Raw genomic sequence first — 19,754 nt, forward strand, 5'->3', positions numbered from 1 at the left:
CCAATTGACCCATCTCTGGTCTTGCTTACCGGTCTATTTTCAACAAGAAGAGTGTCCTCGACGACGAAGACGATTGCGGCATCGATTCGAGCTGGCCTCGAGATCTCGCTCCCGCTCCATCTAAACGCCTGCCGCTGGTCAACGACACCACGACACATCACCCGTCTTTTTGCAGACTCATCCGCCTTTCAATTCTCTTCGTCAATATCCAGTCTTGCTCCGTTGCTGGTCGACGGCTTCCTTCCACTTGTCTACAGACGAAGTGAACTCTAATAGCTCCTTGTCCGCCTTTGTGTGAAATTTGACACCGCACATACCAATCTTGCTGTGCCGCCCCTCCGACATCGTTCCCAAAAAACAATCTAATATCATCAACTGTCAACCTTGTTCAAGCATTCACTATTATTACTATTATCAGCATCAGCATTGTCGATATTTCCATCCTGTCCCATCCTTTTTGGATCCAGTCTGGTCGATTCGAGTCCGAAATCTCCAATCAAGCGAAGACCCTCCACGCCGCAACGCTGCTCCTGGCGAGTAGTGTACACCAGCATTCAGTTGTCCCCCAACTCCCCCCTGTCAAGCTACTGTCGAGCCACTGCAAGTCGAGCTGTGCCGCACGACCTTGCAGCATAGCATACCCAAGACTGTTCAGTTCAGCACCAGCATCTTACCCTACCCGAGCACCCGGGACCCAGAGCCGAAAAAGACACGGGCTTCAGCCTCTGTCCAGTCTTGTCTCTTGCACGCCCGCGTCAGCGTGGTTTCCCTGCACGCCACCCACCTACCCACGACGGCTCAACGCTGCTATTTTAGCTCTTCGCCTTCAAAGCCTCAAAAGGCACATTTACCCCCTTTGACGCCTTGTGTGGTTGTCCGTTTCACATCTACGATTGCCGGTCAATCTACTCCATCTCAGATCCAGCAACAGCATCTTTCTCAATCCTTCCTAGGTACTCTCGATACCACGTGGCCTTGACGTATCTGTCGAGGAAGCTCTGCCACTGCCTCTGGCCTTAGATCTCTCCCTGCAAGAGAGGTGTGTCTCTTGGACTCCCATCCACAAAGCGTACACCGTGCAGTGCAATACGCACGGCATTGTGCCTTTTTTGACTCCACACGAATCGACATTCTTGGAACCTCGTTCTGCTTTTTGGCATCAGCATCAGCATCAACTTATAACCTTTGGTTTAATTCCATCGACTTGACAACTTAGCTCTTCAGCATTTTTCACGAAACTTATTACGCACCGTTACGAATCAAGAGTCTCGACGACAGAATATCTCTTTCATACACCCATGTAAGACTATCTACCCCTTTCTCTACAGAGCCTTATGCTGACATGTATGTGTTTCCAAGTCACTATAAACATAATCCCACCGACCAACAAACCAAACCCAAAAACAACCACAGCAGAAAAGACAAAAGACAAAAAGGCAATGTCGTCCCCAGCAGTCCAGCTCTCATTCACTCTCCGCACGTCTCCCAACGTCCGGACTGTCCATCTCCTCGGCTCATGGGACAACTACAAGTCCCAGCTCCCCCTTTCGCTGGTCAAAGACAGCACCGCCAAGCCGGGGTCCTGGAAGGGAACATTCCGCTTCCAAGGGTCGAACGCGCTCAAACTCGGCTCGCGCTACTGGTACTACTACATCGTCGACGGCTACCACGTGTCGCACGACCCGGCCAAGGAATTCGTGACGGAGAAGACGACGGGCCGCAAACTCAACGTCATCGACGTCCCCAAGGCCGGCGGTAGTAGCAGTGGCAGTGGTGGCAGGACAACAACAGCAGCAGCAACAGCACAACGACCTACTGTTGCAAGCACCACCACCACCACAAGCTATAGCAGCAACCGGTACAGTCGAGAAGTCCCACAAGGCCGGGCCCTGAGTCCCGGCAAGATCCAACACCCCAAGCCCGGCAAGCCGTACGCGTCTCGACAACTGCGCGAAGCCGATTACGAGCACTCGCCCGTCGACGACCTCGAGGAGCGCTTTGCCGGCTACCGCATCAGCGCGGACCAGTCGTCGTCGTCGCCGTCCGAGTTGTCCGACGACAGCTCGTCCAGTGGGACGGCCTTCTCGCGCTCGTCGCCGTCGACCATGTCCAGCGTCAGCGATCGGAGCTGTCGCTGTGAACGCTTCGGCGTGACCCGGTCGGGACAGCGCGTCAAGCTCGACTGCGGCGGCAAGCGCTGTGGGGGGTGGAGTTCCAGTTCTTCCGAATGTGAGTCGTCTGTGGCTAGCGAGGAGGACTCGAGCGAGGACGAACGTGCCCGTCGCGCCAGGATGCATAAGGAGGCCGAGAGGAGGCGGGCGCCGCCTTCCTCAAAAGCCCATGCTGGCGCCGATGATCGCAGGAGAACTGTCGTTGTTGAGAAGAGAAGGAGATAGCCGGTGCTTCTATGTATGTGTGTGCATGCATGAATATTGGAATGCGTTGATTGGTGAGTAAACCCAGAAAGGGTATCTGAAGGGGCTAATCCGGAGACAGGCAAATTGTTGTATCTTGCTATGGCAGTGCACTTGCATTTCGTCCGTTCATTTGAGAGCGACAAGAGACAGCGGACACTGTCGTTCTGGCATCATGGAAGAAGAGATACAGAGTCAACCTCTCCGGAGCCATGTCATCATCTGTCACTCAGCAACAATCCCCGTCGCGTCCGTCCGGACAGCCGTCAATGGGACTTGTCATCTGCAGAATAGGGAACAATTGAAGCCGAACCCAATCTCTCATGAGAAGGGAATTGCTTGACTCAGCCGGATCCGCTGTGTTACTCGCCCATCATGGATCTGGGCTTCAAACTGCCTCATCTGGCAGATGTGCTTACCAGGTCGATATGCAGTGAAGCACAGCGTGTGGAAGGAGGAGAGAAGAAGAAGACGAAGACTGAGGATCAGGGGCGACGGCAAGATGGCGAGGTAAATGAATCGAGAAAGCGAGGGGATCTCGATGGATGAGGGCTTTTGGCCGCAGGAGAGGGAGAGAGAGACAGTCGGAGGAGTAGCAGGCGAGTGTGAGGACAACCGAAAGGGGCTGAGGTAGGCCACTCGCTACTTCTTCAGGTGCAGACATGAAGATGAGAAGAAGTGATTGAATCGTTGGCTGCCTGACTCGATAACTTGGATATTTGTTCACAAAGACACCATTCAAGTTGTCTGGAGGTAGGTGGTGGGGGAGAGGAAGGGGAAGATGAAGAGCAACCGTTACAGAAAACGAAATTGGAAAGCAAACCCCATCGACAATGATGTCCATGGAATATCGAGTTTCTCTTCACAAGCACTGCTGCATCTCTGCTCAGCTGGAATCAGCGCTTCTTGCATCCAGCACTTGGGGTTCAACTTGTGAAAGAAGACGCTCTTTTGTCTCCTCCAGACGGGCAAAAGTGAGGCAATAGCAGAGAGACAGTTCGAAAATATAAGTCCATGCTTGCATCAACCCAACTCGCATTATTTGGCATTTTCACTCCTCGATTGCCGTACTAGCGGGTGCCTCAGTAAACAGGCAGCCAGTGCATGGCTTCTTACCGGCTTGTCGTCCTCCGCTATTGAATGTCTCCCGTTTTCTTGGTTCTGATGCACATTGTCGCCACCGAGGAAAAGGAGGTTCAGAGCCAGCAGATGTAGACTTGGCTCGGCTCCTGCAACAGCCTAGAATGATGCTCAGATCCAAAGCCGAGGTGGAAGGTCGATTCCAGCAAACTCCGAGAACCGGGAGGCTCGACATGTCACATAAGTGTAGAGGGAGGAGCAATGTGGTGTTGGTGTAAGCTTGTCGCTACTTGTCTCACCCAGATTCAGATGCTTTAGACTTTACATAGCCTTGAAAGCCGTTCCATACCTGGATGTATCACCTTTTCCTGGGACTCTCCTCTTATGAATGTCCTCAGCCAGAGTCTGCAAGACAGAGCTTTGCGCCGGCTCTAGGTAGAAGAACTTTTGAGACTGCGCGCGGAGTAGTTCAGAAATAGTGTCAAGGTCGTCCAGCGCACCAGTCAACCGGTTGGCCACTTCATCCACAAACCACCGGTGGTCCTCGCTATCCGGCGCTGCACAGAAAGAACCAACGCTGAGTATCCAAAGTTGCACCTCTTCATGTCCGGCCCAAAGCTCGTCAGCAATGCTAAGGAGCGTTTCGCGTAAAAATGGTGCAATGATTTTGATCGATCTCTTGCGCCCTGAGACGGTGAAGATCAGAAAGATCCACAAAACAAGAGCGGTGCGGAGTGCGCCGCTACGAGGGTCGTCGAGCTGCATGGACAGAAGGCGATGTCGAATCGTCAGGGTTCGGATATGGACCCAGTGAAGACTATCTGATGGAGGTTTATCTGCTGCTCTGTCCGATGACTGAGATGCCCGGAGTACCGACAGCGCGACCGCTAGGTCGAGAATGATCCAGCGTAGGTCTGCCGGGACGATGTCTTGCTGGGTGGGAGTAAGTAGTCCTGCTGCTATCTTCACTCTGCCAGATAGCAGTTTCCGAAGTTCACAGATGCCATAGGTCGTCATGGGATGGTCATCACCAGGTTCGAAATCGGACGCGGACCAGAGAGGCTTCGCTCTAAGCTCGGCCGCAACATAGCCGTCACCAGTCAGGAGGAGGTCTATGAGTGGCCCGTCCAAGATCTTGAGACCGCCCATCGAATCCACCATCGATTTTGCAGCTTTAAGATGCACATATGCCGCATCGACATTATATCGGTACCATTCTGCGCAGCCGAGGTTGAAGATGTTGAAAACCATCCTCCCAGTGATGGGTTGGCGGCTGTGTACATATTCCTGCGAAGCCTTTAGGGCTTTGTGGATGTAGTAGGTCCCATCTGCGGGCGAAGGGATCCCATCGATATAGGTCATGTAGCTGGCCATGGAAGCAAGAAGGGCATACATGTTGTACTGATCGTGCAAGCAGCCCTGCACAATGGACATGGCATCGGAGCGAAATGTATACTGGTGGTCCAACCGAACGGCTCGTTCAATATGCCAGATATTGGGATGGTGGACCCGCAGAAAATACTGCAGGAGGCTGTGTACCGCTGCATCGACCGTGATACAAGTCACGTCGAAGGGGTCAAAGCTTTCCTCCGCCGAGGCTGGGAAGACTGGAATGATGTGAGGCGAGGTCTGCTTAGGGCCGTTAATGGGCGACATTTCCCAAGGCGCTACATGGACATGGCCTGCATTGTGTTTGGGAGCAGTTGACTGCTCGGAGGCGGTTAAGACATCGTCGCCCGACTGCTCAGGTCGATGACCTGGATTGCCAGATCGGTTGCCCGGCTGGAGCAGGCGCAACGGAGTCGCGTGACTCACACGGCCTTCTGCTTTCTTGTATCTCTGACATTTCTGTACATGACTGTGGATTGAGATGCGTTCATGTCTATTACTGTGAGAAAGTGATTCGGATTGAGCGTCCTTGTTGATGAACATAAATTTTGAAGCCTTCATGTTTAGTGAGTGTAGCAGCTGGGAGCTTGCGGCGCCTCTTTTGTATGTTGACTCAGCCCAGGGGAGCTGGGTAGTCATTCATGCAAGGAAGGGATAGAAAGACTCTAACGCTTGTTGAGGCTTGGTTGCGCCCCCAAGAGGATGGTTACATCCGACCTATCTTACCTTGTCCAGTCGGCGGGGATCCCGCAATCAAGGTCTCGTTGACGGGTAGTAAGCAGCGCAGATGAGAGCTTCCCGGGGAGTTCGAGAGAACAAGTCAGGCCGAAGAGCTTCGGTTTCGGACAGTGCTACCTTGAAATTCCCGACTAGGCAATAGGTCTTTCCGATGTCGAGCACGGCAGAAATATCATGCTGGAATATGGGACAAGACGTTAAACCCCGTGGTTTCTTCTGCGCAGTTCCATTGGTCCGGCCTGCAAGACAAAGCCGTTGTAGGGGCCAACGGATGCAGGCTGACTCAGTGAATCGGCCAAATATTTTGAGCTCTGGTGGCATGTAGAGAGCGAGTGCCAGTAGAAAGGCGGTAGGCTCTGATATCCGGCGTTGAGGCCACAGAACAACACAGATGTGACATAACAATGGAGACAGTGTACTTTAGTCAATCGAATATGGCCACTTACCTATAAGTAGTAGTACTGCGCTATTGGAGAATGCAACATGCAGAGGAAGAGAGAGAGGTATCTATCTATCTCTGCGAGACAGAAGAAGATGGCAAAATTTGACACACGGAAGATTACATGTTCCGGCCCCGAACTTCTCCTTCACCTGCGATCTACTACGTAGAACTACCTGGTAAGTTGGAGGTACGCACCTAATGACTGACGATAGAGATGTACTTAACGTAGCAGTGAATGATGCCTTAACATGGCTGCTCACAGCTAGGTGCCTACCTGCACCTCCTCTCCAGAACAGCCTTCTCCTCCTCTTCTCCCCGGGGAAGCTATGGCCAGCATCCGGAGACTACGGTCCAAGGGATCTTCAACCACCTGTCAACGCCAGCCTCCTTCTCCTCCTCTGCCGCTACTGCGGAGCTCCGGCCTTTTTTAGTGGTGGGAAGGGAGTGGTCGACGCAACTCCTCAGCTCTGTTCCTGTTCTCCCCAACCTACGCTCGTTTTCGGACCAAGAGTGTAACCACTACATTGGCGATGGGCGATGGGCAATGGGCGATGGGCAATGGGCGATGGGCGCACATTCGGCTTCTCTGCCAGCCGCAGAGATCGGATACTAGATCAGATCAGACCGCTGTAGATGACAGGCAAGGATTGTCAAAGACCATTTGATTATCTAGCTATAAAATTGCAGCCCGAGAACCATCCCAGCATTGTTTTGGCTGCATCATCATCTCAAAAGAAGTCGTTATTTTTCGTCTCCCTGGCGACCATTGCTTCGCGGTTCAACATCTATTCAGGGTCTGGAATCTTCAGCACATATCGGCCAGCGATCTGTCCTTGGTGCATCAAGTCGTACACCTTGGGGAGATCCTTCAGTTCCACCGTCTTGAATGGAACCTTGATCAATCCACGAGCAAAGAAGTCCAGGGCTTCCACGCCGTCTTGACGGTTACCGACGTAAGAGCACTGAATTCTGATCATCTTCACCACCGACTCAAACACTGGTGCTCGGATGAACGCCTTGGCAGGGAGACCGATCACAACCACCGTACCACGGGGACGGACATATTCGGCGGCTTGCTGGAAAGGCTTTTCGCTGGCGGCGACAAGGAGGACAGCGTGGGGGCCCAGGCCATCCTTGGTGGCAGCCTTCACATCCTTGGTGATATCGCTGGATTTGGCAAAGTCGATGAACGCCTGGAAGAATGGGTTAGCTCATGTGGCATTCGCCTACAGCTGTAATCAACTCACCTGGGAACCCATCTCCTCGCAAAGCTTCTTCTTGTCATCGCCCGTGTCAATGGCAATGGTGTGAAGACCCATCGCTTTCGCATATTGTTGGGCAAGAGCGCCCAACCCGCCACCGGCTCCAACAATACCAACCGTTTGGCCGGGCCTTGCGCCCGACTCTTTCAACCCCTTGTAGACCGTGATACCGGCGCAGAGGACTGGGGCGATCTCGTCGAGAGGAACACCCTCGGGGATGTGGGAAACGTGTCTTGCTGATGCAATGGCGTATTGCTGGAATGTACCATCCACCGTGTAGCCGGACAACTTGGCATTCGGGCAGAGAGGCTCGTCCGCTTGCTGGCAGAATGTGCAGGACAAACAGGAGTCGTTGAGCCACTTGATGCCGACCGCTTCGCCGATCTTGCAAATGTCGTCGGTCACGAGCTCTCCACGCGCCACGACGATACCTGCGCCCTCATGGCCACCGATAAGAGGCAGTTTGACGTCGAGGGGCCAGTCGCCATTGAGGGCATGAAGATCGGTATGGCACACACCCGAATACTTGACGTTGACGAGGACTTCCTCAGGGCCCGGCTTTGCGACCGGGATCTTCTTGTATTGCAGAGGGCCACCGACCTTGTCGATGACCTGAGCCCATTGTTCGGAGGGGATTTTGGGGGAGGACATGGCGGATGATGTGTCAAAAGAGTTTGGTATGAACAACAATCTATTGGAATAGACTGGCAAAAGAGAATCTGGAGATGGGTTTGTTTGGGGAGGGTATGCTGTCGTGGTCTGAGGGAGAGATGCGCGTTTATGTAGACGATCAATAAGCTTCATCAACCCCTCTCATGACCTGTGCCACCCACGTCTTCGACAACGTTTATGCACAGGATGAGCGGAAACCCCTCAGCAGATCGGGCATCTAGCCCAGGGCCGACGCCTCTACGAAGATCGGTATTCTGTGGACCGAACGAGCTCGTGGGCGAATGGAACCAATGACACGGATACCCCAGTGCTCCGTCTCATGACGGGTATAAGGAGGCCTCCTCTACAGAGTAACTGGGATGATGTGGTTGCCCAAGCACAGCCTGTCACGGTGGGTCAAGAAGCATGGACGAACGGATTTCTGGAAGAATAGGACGAATGGGAGAGGAACAAAGCAGTAGATGCACCCCAAGCTCTGAACCATCGTCAGCTAGCATGAAGCTGCAAAGAAAAATGGAGATTGCGTCGAGGGGCAGGTTAAACATTTACAGCTCGATACGAGATGTGTATCATAGTACTCCTATACTTACCTAGTAATAGAGTGCGAGAGCTCTTCCATTGAGCTTCCAGCAAGCGAGACGCGGTGCGCCGAGACCAGGGACTCGCGGATCAGACCATGATCAGCAGTCATCTTCCGGGACAAGGGCCAGAGCTGGCGGAAATGCAACATCCAGTTCGAGTTGTGCCTCATGAGGAGAGGGGTGCTCATTCGGGGACTCAGGACTGACGGAACAAATGCTTCAGATGGAGCTCCGAGGGGTGGGAGACATTCGACATGGCGCAGGCAATGCGGGGGATTGCAGCGCAGGCGAAGTTCGTGACGCAACAAAGCTCCTTCATCCTGTGCATCCATCCAGTGCAGTGGCTAAGGGTTAACCCCTCGATGATCCTAATAATGCAAGCGATCAGCTATCGCTAACCGATGGCTTTTTTGTTTTTTTGTTTTTTTGTTTACAAAGTGGCATGATGATGTTGAAAGTGGGGGTGAGGAGGGTTCGCTAGTAGGTGCTACAAGGGGTCTACAATCGGCTGTCAGGATGGTTGTTGCCTCTCACCCGATAGTAAAGGTTAAACGAATTCCAAGACCTGGACCGTGATACCACTGCAGTAGATATTCACCATCGCGGCCCAGGCCTCTCGCTACAGCAGAGGAGCACTCGAGACGACCGCACCATTTTGACCACGCCTGCGCTGGTCGCTTTGGTGGGCAGCGATGGTAGGGAGATGGCTGCAGGCAAGCGCCCTCACGCGTCCGGCATCAGCAACTTGAAGCCAACCTCACGAACTTCAAGTTACATGCAGCGTCTCAGCCATATGCCACAATGACCTTGTGGCTTTCATGGCCAGCTTACTGCGGTGAGGGCATCCTAGGTATACAAGGGACACTACTTGCACCGGTCAACACAACTGTCCTCATGCCTCGTCCGCGAAAGTCGAAGTCCAGGCTGATCTATGAGCCCTATCGGGGAAAGCCGAGTCGATTATTTCGTTTAGGCACCCAGCGAGCCACTGCAGGTATGATGTTGCGATTACGCAAATGTGGACTGATGTCCGCATGTTAGAACAGGCAAAACTTCGCGACGTCCCTACTGATGATGACCATCGGCGAGCAATCCGATCAGCGACTCTTCTGTTATCATGGACTTTAAAGCCACCGCACATGCGCTGCGATACCACCACCATAACCACAATCGGCGTGTTGACGTGGCTTCCTAGCTGCTGGACATGTCGAGCTTGGGAAAAGGGGGAACCAGGAACAGGTGCATGCTTAGGCCAGCTGTACACCACCTTGCTTCGATTCATCGCGCGCGGATGCATCGTCACCGGTTTTGGGGTCTCGAGAATATTGACAGAACAACGATTGTTGATGGAGGGCTCAGCGGAATTCTTTTCAATGATGGAGAGGGCAGCCATCTTCGGGGAAACAGGCAAGCCGATGCCGAGCACCCACAAGTTGAAGCTGACGGACGCGGCGCCCAAAAGGATCCGGAGCGTGCCTCATTTTTTATGCTGCGCCGTGAAAGCTGACCTGCTCAAACATGATCCCTATTATGCGGCCGAGCCTGGAGTCTCCGAGCCCTCCTGCTGTTGGAGCACACATCGTGAATTGCAATGTTCTCTTTTCATGCGGCTGCTCGCCACGAAGCAGAGGCAGCAACAAAGGAAAGACCGCACAGGAACTAATATCCATACGAGTGATCCCTCTGTTACCGGCTCGCCGGCTACTCCTGGCATACGCGGGTCGATGTGTAACGGGCCACTCAGGAATAATGGCTTCAACTGGCACCGAAGCTGGTGCCTAGGTAGGTGTGTCTCCTGCTCACGAGCGTTCGCCGAGAATCATTGATTATTGGGCGGCCTCCGGTGTCCAAGGAAGTCTGGTGGGCTGCCGGCCTCACTACTACTGTTCATTGTGTCCTGCTGACCAGAAATTATGCGGGAATGGATCCCCAGAATACTACTTGAACCCGCCGGCAGTTATACATTTTTTGAAGGGGGCCAATCGTCGACGCCCTGAAAGCAAATTGAGACGAGAGCGAGCCGAGGTATGCACGTGGACGCACCCACCAACAAATCACCGTATGCCTGGCAGTGCACAGGTACGGTACCTTATCTTTGGGGAGCCCCTTTGCCCCCGCAGCCTGCCCTTGGGGTTGGTTTTGACTGGCCCCGCATCCCCGGTCCGAAGAACTGGAAGTTTGCTCCTGAAGGGCAAGAGCAAGAGCAAGAGCCTGCCCGCGCTTGCGCTTCAAAGGTACAGACCCGAACCAAGCAAATTGCTCTCATATTGCCTTGTTCAATTGCCGCGGCTCATCGCCGGTCATATCTCCGCAGAACAGCAGGCATATCCCAGATCATAAAGACCCTCCACACCCACAGGTCTGGCAATTTGTCTTAGGTTTTCTTTGCCCTTCATTTTTAGCTTCTCTGTTCTTTTCATGATGGCTACCAACGGTACCAACGGCACGTCATCTCATTCGAGATTCGACAGCTCTTCGACTATTCCCTTGTGGCTAGACGGCCAGGAAGTCAAGCTCTCGTCCACATTCGACGTCGTTTCCCCGCTTGACCACAAAGTCCTGTATCAGTGCTCGGCTGCCGGCGAGGAAGATGCTCTCAAGGCCATCGCATCAGCAGAAAAAGCCTTCAAAACATGGTCGAAGTCAAAACCAATCACAAGGCGAGACATATTCCTGAGGGCGGCGGAGGGATTTAAGCAGAGGAGGGACGAGCAATTTCATTATATTCATACTGAGACTGGCGCAGCCGAATCCATGTTTGCATTTGAGTATAACCTGGCGTACGAGGCGTGTATGAGTGTGGCGGGCCTGGTTCAAGTGGCCACTACTTCTACCATGCCGGTTGTCGCCGAGGAGGGTAGGACTGCGATGGTGATCAAAGAACCCTACGGCGTAGTTCTGGGGATTGCTCCTTGGAATGCCCCCACCGCTCTGGGTGTGCGTGCCTGTTTGCAGCCCCTCGCAATGTAAGCTCTCGACAAACCCGACTCTGTCATTGGAGAATAGCTGACATTCTCAGGGGAAACACAGTGATCCTCAAAGGTCCAGAAGCAGCACCGGCGACATACTACACCATTGCGTCGGTCCTGCACGAGGCTGGGCTACCTGCGGGCTGTCTCAACACAATCTACCATCGACCTGCAGATGCTGCAAAAGTCACTACCGCTCTGGTCTCCCATCCAGCCATCAAGAAGATCAATTTCACCGGCTCTACCGCAGTCGGTTCCATTATCGCGTCTATGGCGGGCAAATACCTCAAGCCAACTGTCATGGAACTTGGTGGCAAGGCGCCCTCCATCATCTGCGAAGACGCCAACGTCGAGACTGCGGCGCTGCAATGCGCGCTCGGTGCTTTCCTGCACGCCGGGCAGATCTGCATGGCCACCGAGCGTATAATCGTGAATGCCAAGATCGTCGACAAGTTCCGCCCCGCGCTCAAAGCCACCCTGGACCAGGTCTTCAGCGAAGAAGGCTTGGGGATTCCACAACTTGTGACGACGGCACCGGTCGAGAAGAACAAAAAACTCGTTTCCGATGCTCTTTCCAAGGGCGCCGTCCCCCTCCATGGCGACCCTGATCACCATGAACCTTCGAAAACGAAGATGCGGCCCGTCGTTATCGAGAACGTGCAGCCGCACATGGACATCTACCACACGGAGTCGTTTGGTCCGACCGTATCTCTGTTTGTGGTGAATTCGGACGAGGAGGCCATTGAAATCGCCAACGACACCGAATACGGTCTCGCCAGTGCCGTGTTTACAGAAGACCTCCGGCGTGGATTGCGTATCGCGCGTCAGATTGAGACCGGCGCTGTGCACATCAACTCCATGACTGTACATGATGAAGCGGCTCTTCCGCACGGAGGCGCGAAGAAGAGTGGATTTGGCCGATTCAACAGCTTGCAGGGTCTTGAAGAATGGGTCCGGACCAAGGCTGTCACATGGAAGGACTGAATGGAGAGAATAAGCATGGCGGTTTCGATCACAATCAACGTGACCGGCCATTGGGATTTGCTTTTACGTTCAGGGCATAAGCCATTGATGTATTCAATACCATTTCCATTTCGCTGATACTCGCTTCATGAGGACATAACACGTCTCCGTTCAGATGGACTCCAGGATCTATAATTTCGGCGTGTCTGTCAGATTCTCATAGCCGTCTTCTGTGATATGTATGTCGTCTTCGATCCTCACTCCACCCACGGCCCAGTATCGATCGAGCACGCTCTTGTCTATGTATTTGCTCAACTTGGGGTCTTCCAGGACTGGATCCAAGATGAATCTACAGAAATAGATGCCCGGCTCGACGGTGATGACCGCGCCCGCCGGCACCTTTCCACGGACTCGCAAGTATTTGAACATGGTATCCGGATCGTCGTAGTTGGCATGGCCGCCGGTATCATGAGTGTCCATGCCCAGATAATGACCCAGGCCGTGCGGAAAGAAGGCGACGCTGACTCTCTTGTCGAAGATCTCTTGCTCATCGCCCACCAGGATGCCGGCCTTTTTGAGTCCCCGGATAGCCACCCAGTGAGCATGTTCATGCACGTCTTCCCACCTTACATCAGCATGGAGGAGTTTAAAGCAGGACGACTGCATCTCGTCGACGATGGAATAGATTATCTGTGACTCGGGCGTGAACGTGCCGGAGATGGGGAACGTGCGGGTGATGTCGGCGCAGTAGCAGTCGTACTCGGCGCCGGCGTCCAGGAGGATGTTCAGCCTCTCGCGCAAAGGCTGGTCATTCCGTACATAGTGTAAGGTCGAGCAGCTGGTGCCGCTGGCGCAGATGGAATGGTAGGCTTGCTCATGCGCGCCGTTGGAGATGCAGGTTCCGATAAACGCGCCGTACAGCTCCTGCTCGTTGGCCGCAGTGCGGACGACCTTTGCGGCCTCGACGTGTGCAAGCGTCGAGATCTCGTTGGCTTTGCGGATCAGTGCGACTTCGTAGCTGTCCTTTATAACGCGGCATTCGTCAATCGCCGTCCTGAGGGATGCGAACTCGGTCGCCGCAAAGGCCAGGAATGTGATATGCTCCGACACCTGTTCGGGGATGGCGTAGACGGTGGTCGACTTGGACGGGCCGTACGCGGCCAGCGCGGCATTGACCTCGGTGGTGTACAGGACTTGGTCCACGTCGTATTTCTGCAGTGCCTCCTCTTTCGACTCCGGCAGCCCGGACCAGATCACGCTGTCCGGGTCCACGGGCGGGATGAACAGCGTGAGGATGTCTTGCGGGATGTTGTACGTGAGGTATGCGTCCGGTAGCTTGCAGCCGGAGAGGTAGAAGAAGTATCGACGCTGTCGAAACGGCATCGCCTGGTCGTCGTCTTCCACCATCTGTGTCTTCTGCGCTTCCAGGTAGATGACTCCATCGCGCGACAGGCCTGCGTCGGTCAGGTATTTGGCCACCCGCCGGCAATGGGCTTTGGCAGGATATTTGCCCTTGAGTATGTCGTCCGTGGCCGACATGGCTGCTGCGTGCGTGAACTGGGACTGGGAAAGTCAAAGTCAGAAGCAGGCCAGTTGGAGAAAGAGCAAGTTGGAAGACTGCAGTAGTGGTGGGACGACCAAGTGCATGCCTCCAAGTTCTAGTACCGTCGCTCCGCACTTTTGTGCGGGCAACATGCCTAGGTACATCCTGTAGTATCTCGCTAGGTACCTAAGGTATGTATCTACCCATCCTACCTGAATAGATGCTTGAAGTTATACTCCAGGATGTGGGCTTGTATATAGCGAGGTCGATTTGCAGTCACTTGGATTGCTGCCTCCACTGCTGCATGTTTGAGGCTTGGACAGCATTGCCAGCTCGCCAGATAATTGTACAGCAACGTGGGGTGTCGAATGACATGCCAGTAGTATGGATGTAGAAACACTCTTATCTAGTTCGGTCTGTTGAAGGTACAACGTATAAACCAGCGTATCTTACTATGGTATACAGAGATGCACCGTTGTCTGTGATATAGCAATAACGATCTCCTTAGGTAGGTAGTAGTAGTAGGTGGGAAAGCAACCTCCTCAGCCAGACGATGGAATAAATCATGGATCAAAAGCGGCATGTATCCCAGCTTCTTCGCTGGGAGGACGCAACCTATTTCAGCTGTCACAATATTGCCGCTTTTGCGCCATTCTCCCCTTCGAGTTCACCAGGAATACGACGGAGTACGCTCCCATCTGGTGCTTTGACGTCGTTCCCGACCTGTTGCAAGGTGTCTCGTGCTCCCGGACAATTCTTTCCTGATAACGCCTGCGGCTCCGGCGTTGGCATGCCCTGTTGACACCTCGGGCGCTTCCAACAAGTCAGTCTGCCGATGGCTGGACAGGAGTGCACAGACAACACTGCATGCGATTTGCGCAGTCTCCATCAGGCCGTCCCCTTTGTGAGACAACGGACCGCCAGCCGACCATCCCCATGTTCTGCAAGTTGATGTTCGTGCACATTTCTCATCGCCAACCCGTCGTTCCGTCTTTCACCGCCTTCGAGACCGAAAGCGGGGTGCGATGATAGCTCCTTCAAGAGAGAGGGGAGCATCGAGTACAATGAGGCAGGACAACGACGGAGATGGCTAGTACTACTAGTAGGCCAGGACATTGGCCACCTACTTGGAAACATTCTGCTGGCTTGATGCATGACACTGCAGGGGACTAATGCATGTTGGCGAACCTAGTCCGAGTCTCTCCTACCAGAGCTTGTCAAGTTGTCTGTCAATTGGGATGTTGATATCTTCGCCAACAGAAACCTCCTTCAACGGGCCGAGCCTGACGAATAAGCAAGCCATCCGGTGGACTGATTCTCCACATGCATCGATACCTTTGTCCACACACTACCGTCCACCTATCTAGGTACCAAGAGATTCCCTTCGGCACGAGCGTATCTTGCCGGTCATCTATACTGGATTCAGCATGGGATATCTACCCTTTCCAAGCAGAAATGCCCTCAGCGTCTGATAGCAGGTCACTGTTCGCTGTGAGATCACCCGCACATGCCTTCCATCGTTGACACCATCTTTGCCAACGCATCCAAATGACGTGTCAATCGGGGGCAGTTCACCCATCGTATCTACCCGAATGTCTGAAAACACTGGTCATGACCGGCATGGTTTTCGACGTATCGGATCTTTGACACCAGTGTATCAGGGACGGTCTGTGTCACCTAATGCGAGGCATCCCACTTCGTCAGCGGGTTGTGATTATCCCATGGAAGCATTGGCCTCGAAGAGTGTGAGTTTAGGGGAGAATGATACCCACTGATCAGCTCTCGTGGCATGTGGCAGGCAGAACTACGAACAGAATATGAGTGACAGCTCAAGTCAGCGTTGGAGCTTTTGTTTCGACCTTGCCGCTCTCTCGGTGGTCCATCTCTATCCTTCTCTCTTTCTTTTGATCCCACAACCAAGGACGTGGAATCTATTGCGTGTCGTGCCGAGCAGAGATTGAAGAACGATATGGAAGGCGTAGAGTGTCCCCAGTCTGAAATTGTTGGCGATCTTCGAATACAGCACAACCCCATGGCGGAAGATGTGCAAAACGATGTCTCTGCAAACAAGGCTGATCTGACAGACAAGGAACCTGAGGCGGGACAGTCGAAACGGAAGGATAGTGGCGTCTCCCTAACGACCTTGCAGTCCGATGGTGACCATATCTCTCCTGATGAGTCAAAAGATGAGGATGTTGAGCCCATCATTAAATCGCCATCTGGAACAGAGCCGACAGTGTCATCAAATGGAGTGCCCAAGTCAGAGGCCCAATCCGATGAGGATGCCTCAAGCGGAAATGTCCAGCGGGAGAGAAATGCCGATATACCAGCCCTCATCTTCGACATCGGTGACGTGCTATGCAACTGGACCGCACCAGTAGCCTTGCCTATAGCGCCTGCGATGTTGCACAGGTTTCGCAAAACACGGTTCTGGTACGAGTATGATCTCGGCATGATAACACAAAACGAATGCTATGGCCTGCTTGCTGAGCAATACAGCGTCTCAAGTTCGGACATTGCCCAAGCTTTTGACAAGGCTCGCGACTCCTTGTCGCCCAATTACACTGTGTTCGAGATCATCAAAGGACTCAAGGCCAGGTACCAGGCGACTCTCAAAACATATCTCATGTCAAACATTCCAGCTGCTGAGTGGAAGGCTCTGAAAGAGAACCCAGATTTCGACTGGTCTCTCTTCGACGGTTTCTTCACGTCCAGTGCTGCAGGCATGTGCAAACCCGAGTTGCGCTTTTACCGGCATGTTCTGCGGCAGGTTGGCATGAAGCCCACAGAAGTAGTGTTGGTTGATGACAACGCCGAGAATGTTCTTGCAGCACGATCTATCGGAATCAAGAGTTTTAGGTTTAGGGGATCCGAGGGTTTAGACCGGTTTTTGAAGACCACCTTTCACGATCCTGTGCAAAGGGGCCTTGAGTATCTGAAGAACAACGCTAAGCAAATGTGGAGTGTGACGACGCAGGGGAGAGAAGTGAGAGATAACTTCGCCCAACTCTTTTTGTATGAGGCTGCGGACGACATGTGAGTCGCCCGATCAACGTGATTAAGAGGACATGCATAGCTTACCGATCTGAATGTACAGAGACCTGGTCAACCTGACATTTTACGAACGAACATGGAACTACTACATTGGTGAGATGAGGATGGGCACCGTACCTTTGGCCAAGACCTAACTCATGGAACAGAAAAGCCACTGGACACGGTTGAGAAGTTTCCTGATGATATTGACACGACTTCACTGGCAATGATTTTGCTGCCTAACGACATTGAGAAAGCTAATGATATCTTGGACGAGGTCCTAAGGCATACCAATGCAGATGGCATCATCATGGTAAAGACTTGTCCCTTTCAGCCCAAGAGGGAGCCCCAAGAATCTGTCAATCGTGCTTACTTGTGACAGACGTATTTCGACAACAAACGACCTCGCGTGGATCCGGCCGTGTGCATCAATGCCCTTCGCTTCTTCCACAAGTACGCGCGAGGGGATGCAGCTGCCCTGCAGCCCACCAAGGATTGGGTTTCGGATGTTCTCTTCTATCGAGCCTACCTGGACGGCACATACTACTACCCGACGGGAGACGTCTTCCTCTATCTGTTCAGTCGTCTTCTGACTGCCAACCCTGAGAGCGACATGTACCGCCGTACAGCGTCGTTGTTGCGGGAGAGACTACAGGAACGGATTGGCACGAGCGGTGATGCCCTAGAATTGGCCATGCGCGTGATTGCGTGTCTTGACATGGGCATCAAGAATGAAGTCGACCTGAAGAGACTCGAAACAAGCCAGCAAGAGGACGGCGGGTGGGAGGTTGGCTGGTTATGCCAGACAGGCAAGACAAGTCTCGAGATTGGGAACCGAGGCCTGACCACCGCCATGGCTGTCAAGGCGATTGAGATGGCGAGGAAGACGAGATGAGCTGCTACCGAATGTCGAGCCAGGCGGAAGGGCCCTGGATTGGGAAACAAGCATTGCTCCCTAGAAAGGTCGGGCTGCGTGGTATGCCCTTACCTTTTTCTCCATCATTCATTTGACCCTGCTGGCCGCCACCGAATGAGGGTACGGCGCCAGATTGAAGTACATACTCTTATAGACGTCGGATCCCTACGAGATCTATCCATAGACAAGGCTGCGATCCTTATTACTACTAGTAAGACGGAAATCAGTTGCTTAGGAAACGGGCGGGCCATGATTGGTGTGCTGCCACTCCATATTCGGACGCGGGGAAGAAGTCGCTTTCATACGTCATCGGCCAGAACGAGGCTGTCAACTGGCTGCTATTCTGTACCGTTACTATTGATTCGTTGATGCGCAATATTTGTTCATCCCTTTGCCCTCCCTGCTGACCGTATTCTCTTCATTACTTTGTAAAGCATACTCGCCAAACCCACCCACTTCGTCTACCTAGTACATGATACTTGTACCTCTTACACAATCTGATATCGAACACCAAGAACCCGCAGTCACAACAGTCCTTAGCACACAGCATCTATCATCCAGCTTGTCCCGCTTGCAACATACCTGATACTTCTCCTGCCACAGCATCGAGTTCATCATCACCATGGCGACTCAAGTATGTCCCGTGGTTGGCACGACCAACACAGTCCTTCCTCCCCAACACCCCAGCTTCGACATGAACCAACCCGGCCTCGTCTGTCCCGTCACCAACGCCAGCACCGACCATCACCACAACCTCCACAAACACCCCGGCATCTTCAACACATCTTCATCCGACGAACGGTTTTCCAACGCCGGGTCCTGTCCCGCCTTGTCCAAGTTAGTCAGCCGTCCTGAACAACAGGCCATGGACGAAGCGATCTGTCCGGTGGTCGGGACCGTTTCGAGCGTCCTGCCTCCCAACCATCCTTCCACGGCCGGGGCCAAAGACACCGACGTCTGTCCGGTGACGAATGCCACACTGTCGCATCACAGGAATAAAGTACATAAACATCCAAGCCTTGCGACGGTGTCGAAGGATGCGGTTTGTCCTGTTGTCGGGGTCCATGCAAAGGTATAAACTAGGGAAGAGTCTCGTTCTGCTGGCTTGTAAGTGGGGATCAGTTATAATCTGGGGCGTTGTATGGGGCTTGGTGCCATACCATTGACTCGCGTTGGAATTGTAAGGGTCTTCAGGCTCTGGCGTAACAAGTCTTGCTTGTTGGGCAGCAATATGGAGTCAGGGCTGGTGGGTGTGTGGTCAAACCATGATGGTTGAAGGACTCTTTCTTAGTGCATTACCAATGTAATCTTTTCTGCTGGTAACAATACCACAAACCTCGCCAGTCTCTATGGTGACATGAGTCGCTGCATAGGTACCTTAGGTAGCCGTGATGGTGTAATGATATCTTGCCTGCTAGGTTTAGTGTTCCAATCTTCGTCCATCCTGATACGGAGACGATCATTCATTCGCTCAAACTTGAGGGGGCAGATCAAGCGCTGTGAGTCCATCAATGCTGGAGAACGGAGAGCATGGCCTGCGGCCACAAGTTTCGCATTCTGAGATGGGTACGTTGAAGAGTAAACCGGCAATGAAGCTATTGCTCCGAAGGATTGGACAAAGTCATGAGGGACGGGTGGGAGCGACTGCTTTGAATGGTAAACAAATTGCCTGTCCGCTATTATTCAGGTCCAGCTCTTCGCTCTTCGCCTTTCGCCTTTCGCCTCATTGCTGCGTGATGCAGTGCCGAGTAT

At 53.2% G+C, this 19,754-nt stretch overlaps 7 protein-coding genes across 7 annotated transcripts; 4 read left to right on the plus strand and 3 right to left on the minus strand.

Annotated features, from left to right (window-relative positions):
* Nucleotides 1-1,439: 1,439 nt before the first annotated feature.
* On the plus strand, nucleotides 1,440-2,396 carry A1O1_06226 (uncharacterized protein; the record flags this gene model as incomplete). Its single annotated transcript, XM_007727105.1, has 1 exon — nucleotides 1,440-2,396. The coding sequence occupies one exon, from the start codon at nucleotides 1,440-1,442 to the stop codon at nucleotides 2,394-2,396; it is 957 nt and encodes a 318-aa protein (XP_007725295.1).
* A 1,419-nt stretch (nucleotides 2,397-3,815) lies between these two features.
* Nucleotides 3,816-5,444, minus strand: A1O1_06227 (uncharacterized protein; the record flags this gene model as incomplete). The annotated part of the gene is made up of 1 exon (XM_007727106.1): nucleotides 3,816-5,444. The coding sequence occupies one exon, from the start codon at nucleotides 5,442-5,444 to the stop codon at nucleotides 3,816-3,818; it is 1,629 nt and encodes a 542-aa protein (XP_007725296.1).
* Nucleotides 5,445-6,848: 1,404 nt separating this feature from the next.
* On the minus strand, nucleotides 6,849-7,976 carry A1O1_06228 (alcohol dehydrogenase 1; the record flags this gene model as incomplete). The annotated part of the gene is made up of 2 exons (XM_007727107.1): nucleotides 6,849-7,256; nucleotides 7,311-7,976. The coding sequence occupies 2 exons, from the start codon at nucleotides 7,974-7,976 to the stop codon at nucleotides 6,849-6,851; spliced, it is 1,074 nt and encodes a 357-aa protein (XP_007725297.1).
* Nucleotides 7,977-10,999: 3,023 nt separating this feature from the next.
* Nucleotides 11,000-12,531, plus strand: A1O1_06229 (uncharacterized protein; the record flags this gene model as incomplete). The annotated part of the gene is made up of 2 exons (XM_007727108.1): nucleotides 11,000-11,544; nucleotides 11,598-12,531. 2 exons carry the CDS (start codon nucleotides 11,000-11,002, stop codon nucleotides 12,529-12,531), a joined length of 1,479 nt encoding a protein of 492 aa, XP_007725298.1.
* A 168-nt stretch (nucleotides 12,532-12,699) lies between these two features.
* A1O1_06230 (xaa-Pro dipeptidase) lies at nucleotides 12,700-14,049 on the minus strand (the record flags this gene model as incomplete). Its single annotated transcript, XM_007727109.1, has 1 exon — nucleotides 12,700-14,049. The coding sequence occupies one exon, from the start codon at nucleotides 14,047-14,049 to the stop codon at nucleotides 12,700-12,702; it is 1,350 nt and encodes a 449-aa protein (XP_007725299.1).
* A 2,036-nt stretch (nucleotides 14,050-16,085) lies between these two features.
* Nucleotides 16,086-17,981, plus strand: A1O1_06231 (uncharacterized protein; the record flags this gene model as incomplete). The annotated part of the gene is made up of 4 exons (XM_007727110.1): nucleotides 16,086-17,089; nucleotides 17,151-17,200; nucleotides 17,254-17,399; nucleotides 17,469-17,981. The coding sequence occupies 4 exons, from the start codon at nucleotides 16,086-16,088 to the stop codon at nucleotides 17,979-17,981; spliced, it is 1,713 nt and encodes a 570-aa protein (XP_007725300.1).
* A 643-nt stretch (nucleotides 17,982-18,624) lies between these two features.
* On the plus strand, nucleotides 18,625-19,080 carry A1O1_06232 (uncharacterized protein; the record flags this gene model as incomplete). Its single annotated transcript, XM_007727111.1, has 1 exon — nucleotides 18,625-19,080. One exon carries the CDS (start codon nucleotides 18,625-18,627, stop codon nucleotides 19,078-19,080), a length of 456 nt encoding a protein of 151 aa, XP_007725301.1.
* Between the last annotated feature and the right edge of the window lie 674 nt (nucleotides 19,081-19,754).

Source organism: Capronia coronata, assembly GCF_000585585.1.
Source record: "Capronia coronata CBS 617.96 chromosome Unknown acBCG-supercont1.5, whole genome shotgun sequence".
Classification (NCBI taxonomy): domain Eukaryota; kingdom Fungi; phylum Ascomycota; class Eurotiomycetes; order Chaetothyriales; family Herpotrichiellaceae; genus Capronia; species Capronia coronata.